Raw genomic sequence first — 15,763 nt, forward strand, 5'->3', positions numbered from 1 at the left:
GTACATGATCAGAAAAGCCAACCAGTCTTTCAAGACGACTGATCAGGATATTATGGTCAATCGTATCGAACGCTGCACTAAGGTCCAATAGGACAAGAATTGAGACTTTGCCAGCATAGGAGTTTAGCCTGAGGTCGCTAACTATTTTAGTACGAGCAGTTTCAGTGCTGTGATTTGTTCTGAAACCTGATTGTAATTCCTCCATGATGTTATTATCTTTGAGAAAGGAGTTTATTTGTACTGAGACTATCTTTTCTAATATCTTGCTGATAAATGGAAGGTTCGATATTGGCCTATAGCTTTTTAGTTCGTTTACATCTAAGTTTGTTTTCTTTAGTAGTGGTTTTACTACAGCCGTTTTAAATGCATCTGGAAAAGTGCCTGTTTGAAGCGACATATTTATGATTTCAAGGACATGATTTGAGACACTATCGAACACCCGCTTGAGAAATGCTGTTGGTATAGGATCAAGGCAGGAGGTGGCGGAATTACACTCAGAGACAATCTTACAGGTAGTGCAGTAGTGACGCTGAGCGAGAACCACTCCGACACAGAACCCCCTTTGTGGCTGTGAGTCAATAGGAACGCATGACCAATGGTCACAACACCAGATACCAGGTACCACAGCAGGTTTGTTCTTCACTGTCATGAATGAGAACCAGAAGTGTGTCTCTCTTGAGCAGGGCTCCTGAGTCAGATTCAACTACGGCTTTCCCCTCTTAATCCATTAGTCGTTTGATTGGTCAGTTTGATCTTAGTCGGCCAAGTTGATCAGTCAGTTCCAAATGCCAGTGAAGATTGTTATGCTATCTTCAAAATCTTAACCCATCCCCCCAAAGATCTGCAGCCTATAATGTATAATAATAATAATAATAATAATAATAATAATAATAATAATAATAATAATAATAATAATAATAATAATAATAATAAACTTTCACTTTTACGCTGATGACACCCAATTATATATACCTATTAAGCCAAATGATTCCTCCCAACTTCAAAACCTTGAGGCCTGCTTGCTTGCCGTCAAAAAATGGATGTCGCAAAACTTTCTACTCCTTAATGCAGATAAAACTGAGATGTTAATTGTTGGCCCCCCAAACCACAGAGGCCTGTTTCAGGACATCTCCCTCAACTTTGATACCTGTCATGTATCCCAGAGCTCCACCATAAAAAACCTCGGAGTCATTTTTTATTCCTCCCTCTCATTTAATGCACATATAAAAAATGTCACCAAAATTGCATTCTTCCATCTTCGTAATATCGCAAAAATACGCCCCATTTTAACTCTGGCTGATGCTGAAACCCTGATTCATGCTTTTGTCTCATCACGTCTGGACTACTGTAATGCACTTTTTTCAGGCCTACCTAATTCAAGCATCAAAAATCTTCAACTTGTGCAAAATGCGGCTGCACGGATACTAACTAGAACTAGAAAATTTGATCACATCACACCAGTTTTGTCCGCCCTACACTGGCTTCCTATCCAAGCCCGTTCTGACTTTAAGTGCTACTCCTCACCTACAAAATTTTAAATGGGCTTGCACCGCTCTATCTATCCGATCTCATCTCCCGATACTCGCCCGCTCGTGCTCTGCGCTCACAAAATGCGGGGCTTCTATCGACCCCTAGGGTTAAAAAGAAATCCGCCGGCCACAGAGCCTTTGTCTACCGCGCTCCCTACCTGTGGAACAAATTACCTGCCGTCATCAGGGGCGCCTGCTCTGTCGAAGCTTTTAAATCCCTGCTTAAGACTCATCTTTTCTCTCTCTCCTTCAACCTACCCTGATCTCACCTGGTCGGGGACTGACCTTTAGATTAATCTGTGTAGTTTAGTTATGGTACAGGGTACTACATGGTACCACTGGGTAGTTTACTACAGGGTAGTTTAGTTAGGGTACAGGGTACTACATGGTACTACATGGTACTACATGGTACTACATGGCACTACAGGGTTCTACATGGCTCTACATGGCTCTACGTGGCACTACAGGGTACCACAGGGCACTACAGGGTACTACATGACACTACAGGGTACTACAGGGTACTACAGGGTACTACCTGGCACTACATGGCACTACAGGGTACTATAGGGTACTACATGGCACTACGGGGTACTACATGGTACTACATGGCACTACAGGGTACTACATGTCTGCTCCTTTGCAGCACCACAAACATGGGAACTCTCTAACTCTTCCCCCCCCCCCCCTCCCCCCCTCTTCTAAATGTCCCTTGACAAAGACGGGGAGGACGTGACCCTCTTTGCGCCACCCCTGTGCCTCAAATAGATTGCTATCAGCTCTATCTTTAATCTTTCAAAATGTTCAGTTGCTATCGCTATTAGCTCTATCTTTAATTTTTCAAAATGTACAGTTGCTATTGCATGCACTCATCTGTGTTTTACTACACACATGAGTGCATGCTTACCAACTGTCCGTCTGCAACACTACTATCACCAACATCTAAGAAGGGAGATCCCCCCTTGAATGGCCCTTCTAAGGTTTCTCTCCTCCACACTGCCTGTGGAGCTTTTTTTCCCTATTGTTAGGTTTTAGTGAGTTTTTCCTTACCTTCGCGTGGGGTATGTCTGGGAGTGCTTGCATTCTTTCATTTATTTGCATCCATCTAAAAATGTTTGCACCTTATGGTGTTCTTGTTCTGTTCTTGACTTATTGTTATGTTTTCTTCTTGACTTGTTTAAAGAAGATCTGTACGGCCCATGGGGACATTAACGTGTGTTGTTCGGCCCTATAAATAAATTTGATTTGATTTGATAAATAAATTTGATTTAATAATAATAATAATAATAATAATAATAATAATAATAATAATAATAATAATAATAATAATAATAATAATAATAATAATAATAATAATAATAATAATAATAACAACGTAGCCTTGCTCAAGGACTTCGACACGCTGCCGGGAGGAGCCAGGGTCAAACCGGGAACCTTCAGATTACCGGACAATGGCTCTAGGTCCTGAGCCAGTGATGTGTGGATGATGTGAGGATTCCTTTGACTTACCCAGTCCTGCACGTCTTCTGACACTCGGACCAGAGGCCGGTCCCAGTGGATGTTGTGTTTGCCATGGCGCCAGATCTTACTGCGGGTCTTATAGGCGTAGTATGAAGCCAGGGACAGCGCCAGCACCACCATCAGACCCAACACCAAAGCTACAGCCTGGAGCAGGATGGAAACAGACTCAATTCAACACAACTTTATTGTCCAAACTAAATGTGTTTTTTCTCTCTCCACAGGGAATAAGAAACATTAATAATGATACCACTACTACTCTTGTACATGCTTTTCTTATGATGTTTATAACATGACACTGAACAGTGACAGTGATAGTGCCATGCTGTAACGTTATCCTACGAGCTACACTGATGCACACGATTATTGTTAAAAAGAATAGAGCAGACATTTAACAACACAGGACATTATGTCATTAACATTTAACAACACAGGACATTATGTAATTAACATTTATCAACACAGGGCATTATGTAATTAACATTTAACAACACAGGACATTATGTAATTAACATTTAACAACACAGGACATTATGTAATTAACATTTAACAACACAGGACATTATGTAATTAACATTTATCAACACAGGACATTAAGTAATTAACATTTAATAACACAGGACATTATATAATTAACATTTAACAACACAGGACATTTTGTAATTAACATTTAACAAAACAGGACATTATGTAATTAAAATTTAACAACATAGGACATTATGGGCATATTAACATGTATTTACAGTAACATTCTGTCTCTCTGTAACATGCTGTCTCTCCTGCCAGGTCCTGGACTGTCTCTGTAACATGCTGTCTCTCCTGCCAGGTCCTGGACTGTCTCTGTAACATGCTGTCTCTCCTGCCAGGTCCTGGACTGTCTCTGTAACATGCTGTCTCTCCTGCCAGGTCCTGGACTGTCTCTGTAACATGCTGTCTCTCCTGCCAGGTCCTGGACTGTCTCTGTAACATGCTGTCTCTCCTGCCAGGTCCTGGACTGTCTCTGTAACATGCTGTCTCTCCTGCCAGGTCCTGGACTGTCTCTGTAACATGCTGTCTCTCCTGCCAGGTCCTGGACTGTCTCTGTAACATGCTGTCTCTCCTGCCAGGTCCTGGACTGTCTCTGTAACATGCTGTCTCTCCTGCCAGGTCCTGGACTGTCTCTGTAACATGCTGTCTCTCCAGGTCTCTAGTCTCAAATTATCCTTTGTTTTTTTTGCCTCTTGTGCTTTAATGCTCTACTTTTGCACTGAACTTTATATTTTGGAGACCGCCTCATTAAACACCCTTGGAAACGGTCACCTTGTTCTTCGTCCTGCATTTGAGTTCTATCTCCTCCTATTGTACCACCATCAGCACAACCCATGCACAGTAGAATAGAATAGAATAGAATAGAATAGACAACTGCTAGGGATGAGCATGAGTAATCGATTACTCGAGTACTCACCGTTTCTACTGAACTCGAGTGGTATTTGAGGGTGCTCTGTTTTTATTTGGTTATCACCAAATACATCCACCAAAAGTGCTTGTTTGTGCCACTGAAATAGAAATATTGCTCTGAAATCCCACGAGGCGTGCATTGTTGCAGGAAGACAACACTGAAAGGTTTGTTGTGTTGGAATACAGCTAGTTATCAGGAAGACAACACTGAAAGGTTTGTTGTGTTGGAATACAGCTAGTTATCAGGAAGACAACACTGAAAGGTTTGTTGTGTTGGAATACAGCTAGTTATCAGGAAGACAACACTGAAAGGTTTGTTGTGTTGGAATACAGCTAGTTATCAGGAAGACAACACTGAAAGGTTTGTTGTGTTGGAATACAGCTAGTTATCAGGAAGACAACACTGAAAGGTTTGTTGTGTTGGAATACAGCTAGTTATCAGGAAGACAACACTGAAAGGTTTGTTGTGTTGGAATACAGCTAGTTATCAGGAAGACAACACTGAAAGGTTTGTTGTGTTGGAATACAGCTAGTTATCAGGAAGACAACACTGAAAGGTTTGTTGTGTTGGAATACAGCTAGTTATCAGGAAGACAACACTGAAAGGTTTGTTGTGTTGGAATACAGCTAGTTATCAGGAAGACAACACTGAAAGGTTTGTTGTGTTGGAATACAGCTAGTTATCAGGAAGACAACACTGAAAGGTTTGTTGTGTTGGAATACAGCTAGTTATCAGGAAGACAACACTGAAAGGTTTGTTGTGTTGGAATACAGCTAGTTATCAGGAAGACAACACTGAAAGGTTTGTTGTGTTGGAATACAGCTAGTTCTGTATCATTAGGGGATCCGCTCGGCATCACTCATGCACTGTCCTCGCACACGTGCACGCGCACTGAATAAAGACCACAATGTACCTTTAATCCCAATATTTGTCTGACCACACCCCTATCAGCTCACCTACATAAGCAGGTGTGTGGTCACCTGCTCTCCTCCTTTCTCGCTTTCACCACAAGGAAGTGCCTCGGTAGATCCCCACTTGACGTGATGTGATGGTAGGAGAAGAGTTGGAAAACGAGATACGTTGACATCATATCTTTATTTTCTCTCTCACTATATTCGAGAAAATACGGCGATATTGTCTTCGTACTGGAGTGTCTGGAAGATGATGATCATTCTAAAAATCCTCCACCGGTTTTCGTATTGGGAGTTCGCGCCGCTGCATGCCTTCCAACTGCAGTCCTTGCTGTGTGCTGGTTGCGGTAAAGGCACAGCTGGACTGTAGGACGCGCCGCTGTTGTGAGAAGCGGTGGGTTCCAGGTTTGGTGAGTTATGTTTTTGCTGGCGGGCTCCACTTGTCTGTTAGTGCTATGGGGGCTAGTTGACAATGTTTATGAAAACCGGCCCCAGACTAGGGTCTTTTGTTCAGCCTCTTAGGCGACGGCGGAAGACCTTGGCCTGAAGCCCATTATAATTAAATAGTGGGCCACGACCAATAACACTGGTGATCCCTGTGTTTTCTGGACGAGTGGTTGTTTCTCTGTCACCGTGAGGCCCCTTCTTTCATAATACGAATGAGAGTATTCTCTCACGAGGAAATATGGGCATGGATGTTCGTTAGCGGAAGATCTGTGTTCAAGTCAGCTACAGGCCAGTTGGGTATTGTGCTGGCTCCGTCGGGTGTTGGTAAAATCACCATTGTAAAACTGTGTTAACATCTTGTTTCTCTTCTCTCTTAAACAGTGAGGAGGGTTTCAGAACGGCGGACTGTCTGAGTGATTGTTATATCATTGTGTACAAGTTCAGGTGATAGCTGCTTAGCTTACGTGCTAGTGGTGGCCTACTGTTAGCCAGTCAGCTGTTAGCTGCGGCGCTAGTTATGGCCTACCTAGGCTAGCGAGTTATGTGTGAATTGTCTTGTTACTGGTATTTAGCTTCTCCATGCAAATCGGGTCGCCCCGAACGTCTGGGTGGCGCCTTCTTTTCATGTTTAAGGTCAACACGCATATCTGCCCCTTCTCCTGGAGTAGGCATGTCGGCGTGGTTAAGGCACGGGACTGGATCTGGTCACGCTGGTCCGGATCAGTTGAACCCGTTGTCCGCCGGGGATGCAGATCTGCTGTTCTGGTACCCTGAGGGACTTGGGCTTTTTTCAGGGGGAAAAATGCCAGGTCGGTCCGGGTGTCACAGGGTTAAGCGCTATAGATATGAATTGAAAATGGGGGACCCTGATGGAAACAAGACTAACGTCTTTCTCAGGTCTGCATCCCCTTAACAATTGTATGTATTGAGCCGTACTGTATTGTACCCATACTGCAATCTGTTAAATAAAGTTTTCATTCATTCATTCATTCATGGAGACCCTGGTTGGGTACATTTTTTACTCAGCACTGTCGTAATGGCTGACGGCCATGCCAACCTGTACACGCTCGATCTCGTCAGATCTCGGCCGCTACACAGGTTGGTCCTGGTTAGTACTTGGTTGGGAGACCGCCTGGGAATACCAAGTACGGTGTGCTTGGGGCTGGTTCTCCATTCTTTTCGCTCCTCTCTCACGCATGGCGAAGAGGGGCCTGTTGGGGTGGTCTTTGACCTCATCTGGTGACCCTGTGCTTCCCGTATCGCCGGGCCCGGTCCGAAGTAATGTTTCGTCGACCCGTAGGCCTGGGTTAACCCTTTTTTGGAAACTGAAACACTTGTACTGCGGTATAGCCGGTGTATACCCGCAGGTGTGTTTTGGAGTTTTTTCTTGAGGGGTTATAGGAACAACCACCGCATTGGGTAACACCAAGGTGGTTGATTCCCTGGTGTGTTGGAGCAGTGTCAACTCCCGGGTTCACCGGTTGAGGGTGCCCCTGCACGTTCATGACGTCTGCCAATCGTGTCAGCCTTCTCTGCCTCGACCCCTCTGGGTGGTTTTTTTTTAAATGGAGGCTTGGTCATGCAACAACGCCAGCATACGCCCCTTCCGCCGGGGCGGCTGTGTTCAGCTGTCCCCTCTGGCGCCTGTCTCGTCCGCAGTCTCCAGGCTAGGGTTAACAGCCTGTTGCCTGGTTTTTCCCCGGTGCGCTGCCTGCTTCCGTTGGTTAACCTTTTTTTTGTGTGCTTACGGCCATGCTGACTGCCTGTTCTGCAGGGTCAGTGTGCCAGGCGGTGTACTATTGGGGGGACAGGGCCCGCTCGGCTGAGGGGCCTTTGTCTGAATACGCTGGCGATGTGGGGGGCGGGGTCACTAAGTGCCCACCTGGTGGGGTCTTGATGCTGGCATCATGGACTTCTCCGGGCCCCCATTCCAGGGGGTCCAGTCCCTTTGGTGGGTCTGGGCCTTCCTTCGCGCTCCGCTGCTACGGCCTTGCCACGGGGTTGGGTTTGCCCTTGACCCCGTGATTCTGGGGGCAGTAACGAGGTTGTTCCCTCCGTTCGTTCCCGGGTGGCATGCGGGTTGTGCGTGTGTGTAGTCGTGGGGTCAGGCGTTGAGTTGCTTGAGTGCCTCTTCGCACGGTCGGGTCCGTCGCCCTTCCGGGAAACCTCTAATAGGGGGGTTGCCCTCCATTAGGGGGGGTCGGGGGGGCTCGGCCCTCCCTGTTCTGATGGTCGTGGGGGGCTTTCAGCGGGGTGTATTTGTCGGCCGGTGGCTCCGCTCGGCCTCCCTATGTGCATGAGTGATGCCGAGCGGATCCCCTAATGATACAGAACGTTCTGTTAATTAGGGGTGACGCTCGGCATCCGACGCCGCTGCAGCCCTTGACCTCACCTTGTGGTGAAAGCTTGGGAAGGAGGAGAGCAGGTGACCACACACCTGCTTATGTAGGTGAGCTGATAGGGGTGTGGTCAGACAAATATTGGGATTAAAGGTACATTGTGGTCTTTATTCAGTGCACGTGCACGTGTGCGAGGACAGTGCATGAGTGATGCCGAGCGTCACCCCTAATTAACAGAACTTGGTTATAGTCATAACCTAACTTTATCAGGAAGACAACACTGAAAGGTTTGTTGTGTTGGAATACAGCTAGTTATCAGGAAGACAACACTGAAAGGTTTGTTGCGTTGGGATACAGCTAATTATCTAAAAGATAAAAACAGCGCTTTGTGTTTGTGCATTTCCAAATTGTGCCAACAACATGTTGCCCACTTTTAGTAGTGTTCATAGACTATTGATATGACCATGCCATTCCATGAGGGGAGAGACCTGCTGCAGACAGAGTGGAGTTAATGTAATTATTACAAATGGTAACTGACTGTTTTGAATGACAATAATGCATTAAGCATCGGGGATATTGCTGTGCATTGCTGTGCAAATCGGTAGCATCTGTGTGTATGTGTGTCTGTCTGCTGCTATGCGCTTTAAGATGCGTTCTAAAAATGTATTTCAAAACAATTACTCGAGCACTACTCATCATGTGAGTATTCGATCTGGGAAAACATTACTCATGCCCATCCCTAATTAGGGCCAACTTCTAAATGGAGAAGAAAGGAAAGGGACTAAACTATCTTTTCAATGAGATAGAATAGAATAGAATAGAATAGATGTGGCGCCAACATTAGGCCTAACTACTAAATGGAGAAGAGAGGAGAGGGAGCAAACTGTCAGTATAACAGAACAGAACAGAACAGAGCAGAGCAGAGCAGAGCAGAGCAGAGCAGAGCAGAGCAGAGCAGAGCAGAGAACAGAACAGAACAGAACAGAACAGAACAGAACAGAACAGAACAGAACAGAACAGAATATAAAGAACACAACAGACAAGACAACACCTCTTCAGGGTCCATGTAGCAGTAGTGGTGTAGGTACTGGCTATACATGGGGAAGCCCCCTGTGAAGCCTGAGCCCACGCTGCCACTCAGGCTGGGGCCGCCCTGCGCGCCCTGACACATCATCAGCATGGGGTTGTACAGCATACTCTGGGAGCTCTGGGACATGGGGTTCACCCCGATCACAAAGATGATGTCGATGATGCCCTGGAAATCAAATCAATTCCATATAAGTTGCATGTTTTAAGAGATTGGCCAAATATTCAAACAGTTGGAAAAATATTTAAAAGGTGCTATAGATAACATTCAGCCACTAGACATTGAACTAGGAGCACCAGCATGTAATTTATCCAATCAGGTGCCTTCCACACGGGGAAATGGGAAGTAGCAAGAGTATACATTAGGGGTGTAGCGGTACACACGTATTCGTACCGGGACTTTCGGTTCAATCAGTATGTGCTGTGTACTGAACGAATGCAACGTTACTTTAACCACTAATGGAACACATTAGAACTTGATACAAAACTCCAAGTCCCCCCTGTTCCCAAAATATAACTTGCGCAAAGGGCTGGATGTTGTTCGTTCGTGACGTTGCGTGTCTCCTATGCGTCATGCTGCGCATTCAGGCCCATGCGAGAAGTTGAGAGGAAGACAGCCGGTTTATTATTCATTCGAATATAGAATATACGTTGACAGCCCTACTTAACAATACAGTAACTGCACACTTCATCACCCCCGGGTGGAACATGGAAAGCCACGTTCTGCAAACTTTCCCCCACTGTCGTACCGAACCATGACTTCAAAACTGAGGTACATACCGAACCGTGGTTTTTGTGTACTGTTACACCCCTAGTATACATGCATGCAACATGTAAACAACATTAATTTTGGACCCGCCAAATTCTTTTTCATATGATAAATTCATCAATCAAAATATTTTGCAGGGGAAAAGCAATAATTTTATTCCACACCTTTCTAAAAGCTCTGTGGATGTTTTTTTTGTATTACTCCACATACACATTTATCTATAGCACCTTTAAGCAGTAGTTCATTTTGTTCATTCCAAATTATTAGTTTTCGATTAAATATTGGCTGATACACAGTACTGAGTATTACATTCATTGCTTTCAATTAAAGATACAGTACAATGCTGTCATAAATATCTTATTGTAGAATGTTAATGTCATGAGTATAATTTTTTCAGCTTCAGATAATTTTTTGTTGATCTGTGATCAGTTTTAGGTCACTGAGCACAGCCAACTCTCAATGGGCTGAGGGGCGTGGCCCAGTGTTCACTAGATGCTTGATTGTTAAGGACTCAGTTTAGCATATGGGATTGACTGATGGGCCAATCAGAGCAGCTCGATGTGACTGGTGGGCCAATCAGACGTAGGGGGAACAACTGATGGGCCTATCAGAGCAGCTAGATGTGACTGATGGGCCAATCAGAGCAGCTACAGTAGATATGACTGATGGGCCAATCAGATGTAGTGGGTTTGAGGGATGGGCCAACCAGAGCAGCTAAATATAACTGATGGGCCATTCAGAGTAACCTGTGTGTATTATGTGATATTTCAGAGGAAGCAGTTTGGATATGTGAAATGGCTTGATTCAGTTGATATCCAGGGGAATAGACATAACTGTAGACATACTGTTTCACAATAACAGTTCTAACATGTTGGCGACATTTACATCAACATACCTTCTGTTACATTTTTTTTATTAACACGCTTTTCATTGTACTGCATATTTAACAATGTAGACCATTAATACTGTATGTGTGTATATTGATCTATATCTGCATATATTCCTGTTTATATCTATATCTGTATTAATTTCCCATGCCTACTCCTATTAGTTATACCACTGGCCAGTATGGCTTTCTACCATAGTGTATTTATTCTTGTATCACTGTACATAATAATACTGTACAAACATCAGATTAGCATATACACATACACCCCCTCAGAAGAACAACAAAGCCAAGTACCACAGCCATCACAACTTGGCCTGAAGGGCTCTATCAGCTGCAGGACTGATCTGATGGCACAGTATGGGATTTATTTGATCAAGGAGACCTGGAGGAATACACAGAAATTGTGCTTGTTTACATTAAAAGCTGCACTGATAATGTTACAGTCAATAAACGCATCTCTGTGTTTCAAAAACCCTGGATGATGAGTGAGGTTCAAACACTCCTTATAGAAACACAACACTGCCTTCAGGTCAGGTGACTAAGCCCAGTACAGAACTGCGCGAGCTGAACTGAAGGGGAGGGGTGAGGACCACCTAACACACAATGACCCACAGAGGGTGTGGCGAGGGTTACAGCACAGTACCAACTACAGCACCAACAGCACTGTAAACGCAGACGCAGAGGAGCTTAACAGACCTGCTGCAGACTCACTGCCCCCACCTGCCTCTCAGACCCACACACTCACATTACAGGAGCAGGATGTGAGGCGTGTGCTCAGGTCAGTAAACCCAAGACAGGCTGCTGGACCTGACGGAGTACCAAGTAAAGTATGATGTTCGTATACAAAGCCCTCAATGGTCTCTCTCCAGCCTACATTGAGGAACTCTTGGTCATAACCGTCAGCTCCAGGTCCCTCAGATTGAATGACCAACTGTGTCTGAGGGTCCCGTGGGCCAAACTGTGGTGACAAAGGGTTTCCGGGCCTTTGCAGTGATGGCGCCGCCGCCGACACTATGGAATAAGCTCCCTTTCAACAATAAGTCTGCTTAAAACCTACCTTTTCGCTCTAGAGGATCATTGTGTTACTTTGCTGTTGTGTTGTGTGTCTGAGGTGTTCTTATGTTCTCTGTCTGTCCGTCTGCGCTGTCACCAATCTCCTGTCTATTTCTTATTCCCCCCCCCCCCCGGGCTGCGCCCCGAACCGACGTAAAAATTGGCTGGGGGGGCGCAATATAAATGAAAATATCACATCATATCATGTGCTGACCAGCTCGCTGGGGTCTCCCTGTCACAAGCCACCATACCACTCTTAAAGTCAGCCAGGAGAATTCCTGTTCCCATGAAGCCAGTCCCTGAGGATCTGGATGACTACAGACCGATTGCACCATCATCCAAGTCCTGCATCACATCAAAACCAGTCTACCTCCCTCCTTCGACCCATCAGTTTGCCTACAGACAAAACGGATCCACCAAGAACGCCATCACCATATCAACTCACACCACGCTGACTCACTTGGAACTCCGGGAAAGCTATGTGAGAATGCTATTCTTTGATTACAGCTCAGCATTCAACACTATCATTCCAGACATTCTAATCAGCAAACTACTTGACCTAGGCCACTCCTCCCACATTTGCCCATGGATCAAGGACTTTCTCACAAACCACAGACAGTCAAAACCTCTCCCACATGTCCTCCTCCATCACAACAAGCACTGGTGCACCTCAAGGCTGCATACTGATTGAGTCCTTTACTCCCTATACACCCATGACTGTACACCCGCCCACACGTCACCTTTATTAAGTTCTCTGACGACACCGCTGTTGTCTGGCTCATTTCAGCGGGAGACTAATCGGCTTACAGAGACAAGGTACAGCGACTGTCAGAGTGGTGTACAGTGGATAACCTGACCACAAAGACAAAGGAGATAGTTCTGGACTTTAAGAGGAAACGAGATGCAGACCCAGCCCCACTATAAATGGAGCCTGAAGAGTTTTAAGTTCCTGAGAGTCCTCATATCAGAAGACCTCTCCTGGTCAGCCATCATCATCGCACCCATCAAGGGAGCACAACAGAGACTCCACTTCCTGAGAGGGCTCAGGAGGCACAGAGAAGAAGCTGATGGTGGCCTTCTACCGGGTGACCATCACAGAGAACGACCATCACAAAGGGGGGGATAGGGATAAGATGGATAACTATCGTCCTATCTCCAAACTATCATGCCTAGCCAAAGCACTGGAGACTGGAGATTAAAAACCTTTTTCTCGAGTTGCTCAGTGCCAAGTACTCACCAATCTGGTTTCAGAGCAAATCATAGTACTATTACAGCTGCAGAGAACAGCAGGTAAAAGAGAGGATCACCGGCTGCTCACTGCCCTCTCTGGAGGACGTTGCCATCATACCTCAGCAGAGCCACTAACATCACCAAAGACTCCACCCACTATGGTCACCATCTCTCTGAACTGTTGCCCTCTGGCAGGTGTTATAGGTTCAGCCAAAACACGCACATCCTGGATCCATAGTCCATAGAGACAGTTTCTTCCCCAAAGCAATTTGCTCACTCAATAAGAACATGAAAAGACAGCGAGAACCATTTGCTGCTATCCACCTCGCACTTTACCTTGTACAATATGTGCAATATTGTCTTTTTTTTCTTTTGTCTTTCTAACTATATGTTTACTCTACTGTTGTTTTTAACTGTGTCCTGTGTTTTTAAGTATGTATTTTATTCACCATTAGAGTGGCATGTACAATTGTGTTGTATGCTAAACAATAACAAATAAAGGCTGATTCTGATTCTTCTCATAATTACTCAGTAGCTTCATTATATATATTCAATTTAATCACACTGTATATTGTTAATACACTTTTACTGTTACCTTGCACTCTGGTTAGATGCCAACTTATTTACGTTGTACTGTGCTTGTGCTGTACCATGACAATACATATGAATCAAATATAATCTAATATAATCTAACATATTCCTATGTGTAGGAAAACAAGTCTTTTTGGTTTGATTTCTGACATGTTGCACATGGCTCTTGGTATTGCTACTGTATGCTAAGCTAACATCATATCAAGCTGACACGATATACAGTGGGAATGTATATGTCAAGAACTGATTGTACATTTGCAGACAGACTGACATTACTATTTTCTAATTCAAATATGAACTAACTAGAGTTAGTTTATAATGTTCAGTGTTTCCCCTGAAAAAAAATTCAGCAGCGGTGCTGTCCTGTCCCCTGGAACTTTTTTTTTTCTTCACATTTTAAAGTTAAATGCATCAATCTGGTGCACTTTGAGAGCAAAATAAAGAGGCTGTAGATCTATGATGAACTTTGTGCTCAAAACACAAAATCGACTAGACTGCAGTGCTTTCTCCATGCAGCCTTTTCCTCAGGTCAGTCTTTTACATTAAGCACCCCCCACAGCCCAAATTAAATGATAATATATATATATTTTTTAAAGAAATATTATATTTTTATTTTATTTTTATAAACATTTTGAATAGCCTAGTTCATAGCAGCGGCGGCCCATATAGGGGAAACACTGATGTTAGTTAATGACCCGGAAGTAGATCGCAACAAATGTTGCAAGCAGAACGGATTTGGCACCACACCAGTTTTGGTATCGTCGTGTCCCTGAATAAAAAACACCTTCACCGGTCACACTGGCTCACCTGGAGGACGGCTAAGATGATGTCACAGATGAACACAGTCAGGTAGAACCTCCGCCCTCGGATGGCGTGCGACCGCGAGAAGCTTCCGACCAGGAACCCCAACGAGACCAGGAAGTTGACCGCAGCCACGGAGATCATGGCCGACTTGGCAGAGTACGGTGTCATGTAGGAGCTGGAGTAACCATAGCTACCTCCGTAGTACCCGGACCCCCCGACGCCCCCCGTCCCCACGCCCCCTCCGTAGCCCCCGTACCCGACTCCGTGCATGTCCCACACCAGCGTGGAGGCCACACAGGCGAAGATGAGGAAACACATGAGCACCGTGGCTCCCTGGAAGCTTTTCACGAAGCCGGGGGGGGAGAACCACCGGTAGAAATGTTGAGGCCTCTCCTCCGTGTAGTAGGAGTCCGGAGAGGGCGCGGGGTCGGGGTAGTAGGGGTCGTAGTGGCTCCTGGGCGAGTGGACGCTCCTCGGAGCGTAGCTGTGGGAGGTGCTGCTGTACGGAGGGCTGTACACAGGAGGGCTGTCGTAGTGCCGGCGAGAGTCAAACATGGCTCAGCGCTGGCAGGTTTCAAGGTGTCTTCCGATCTCAGGCGGAGGGATCTGGAGAATGAGATGGAATGTGATCGTGATTGTTTCATGAAGTCATGCTGTTTCTTTTTGTATTGAAACATGATCATAATCAGAGATACTGAAGGGAACGAATGTCCCAATACTTTATTGACAAAAAGCAATGTTTTTCAACCCAGCAGGGTCTCCGTCAGGTTTCTGACGGATCGAGATCCTGTTGGGTTGGAAGATAACTTTCTAGTCAATCAAGTTTTGGAAGCTGTAATCCAGAGTGTGTGGATATATTCAGTTCCCTCAGTCTTTTACCTTTGTCCTGCGTCTGGCTTAAAACCAGCCGGGCTTGTTTGTGGATCTGGAGGCTGTGGTCAGGTATCATTTAGAAAAAAAAAAGAAAAAAAAAAAAAACAGCATCCCGCTCTCTCTATTTTTCCGATGGTGATTCCCCATGTCCGTTGCCAGCATGGCCCTCTCACCCTCTCATCCTATCTCTTTCTCTCTGTTTCCACCTGTTCTCTCTCTCTACTCCATCACTCTATCCCTCTCCTCTTCTTCCTCTCCCTCTACCTCTCCCCTCTCTTTTATCAGTGAA

At 45.2% G+C, this 15,763-nt stretch overlaps 1 protein-coding gene across 1 annotated transcript in view; it reads right to left on the minus strand.

Annotated features, from left to right (window-relative positions):
• LOC311239452 (occludin-like) overlaps positions 1–15,156 on the minus strand; it is a gene marked incomplete at both ends in the record, with an annotated part of 83,183 nt that extends 68,027 nt beyond the window's left edge. The window contains 3 exons of the mRNA XM_084327760.1: positions 3,036–3,191; positions 9,231–9,434; positions 14,605–15,156. Coding sequence (XP_084183886.1) covers positions 3,036–3,191; positions 9,231–9,434; positions 14,605–15,156 — 912 coding nt within the window. The remainder of the gene's footprint in view (positions 1–3,035; positions 3,192–9,230; positions 9,435–14,604) is intronic.
• Positions 15,157–15,763: the final 607 nt, after the last annotated feature.

The sequence above is a fragment of the Notolepis coatsorum genome, assembly GCF_963971535.1.
Source record: "Notolepis coatsorum genome assembly, chromosome: 13".
Lineage (NCBI taxonomy): Eukaryota > Metazoa > Chordata > Actinopteri > Aulopiformes > Paralepididae > Notolepis > Notolepis coatsorum.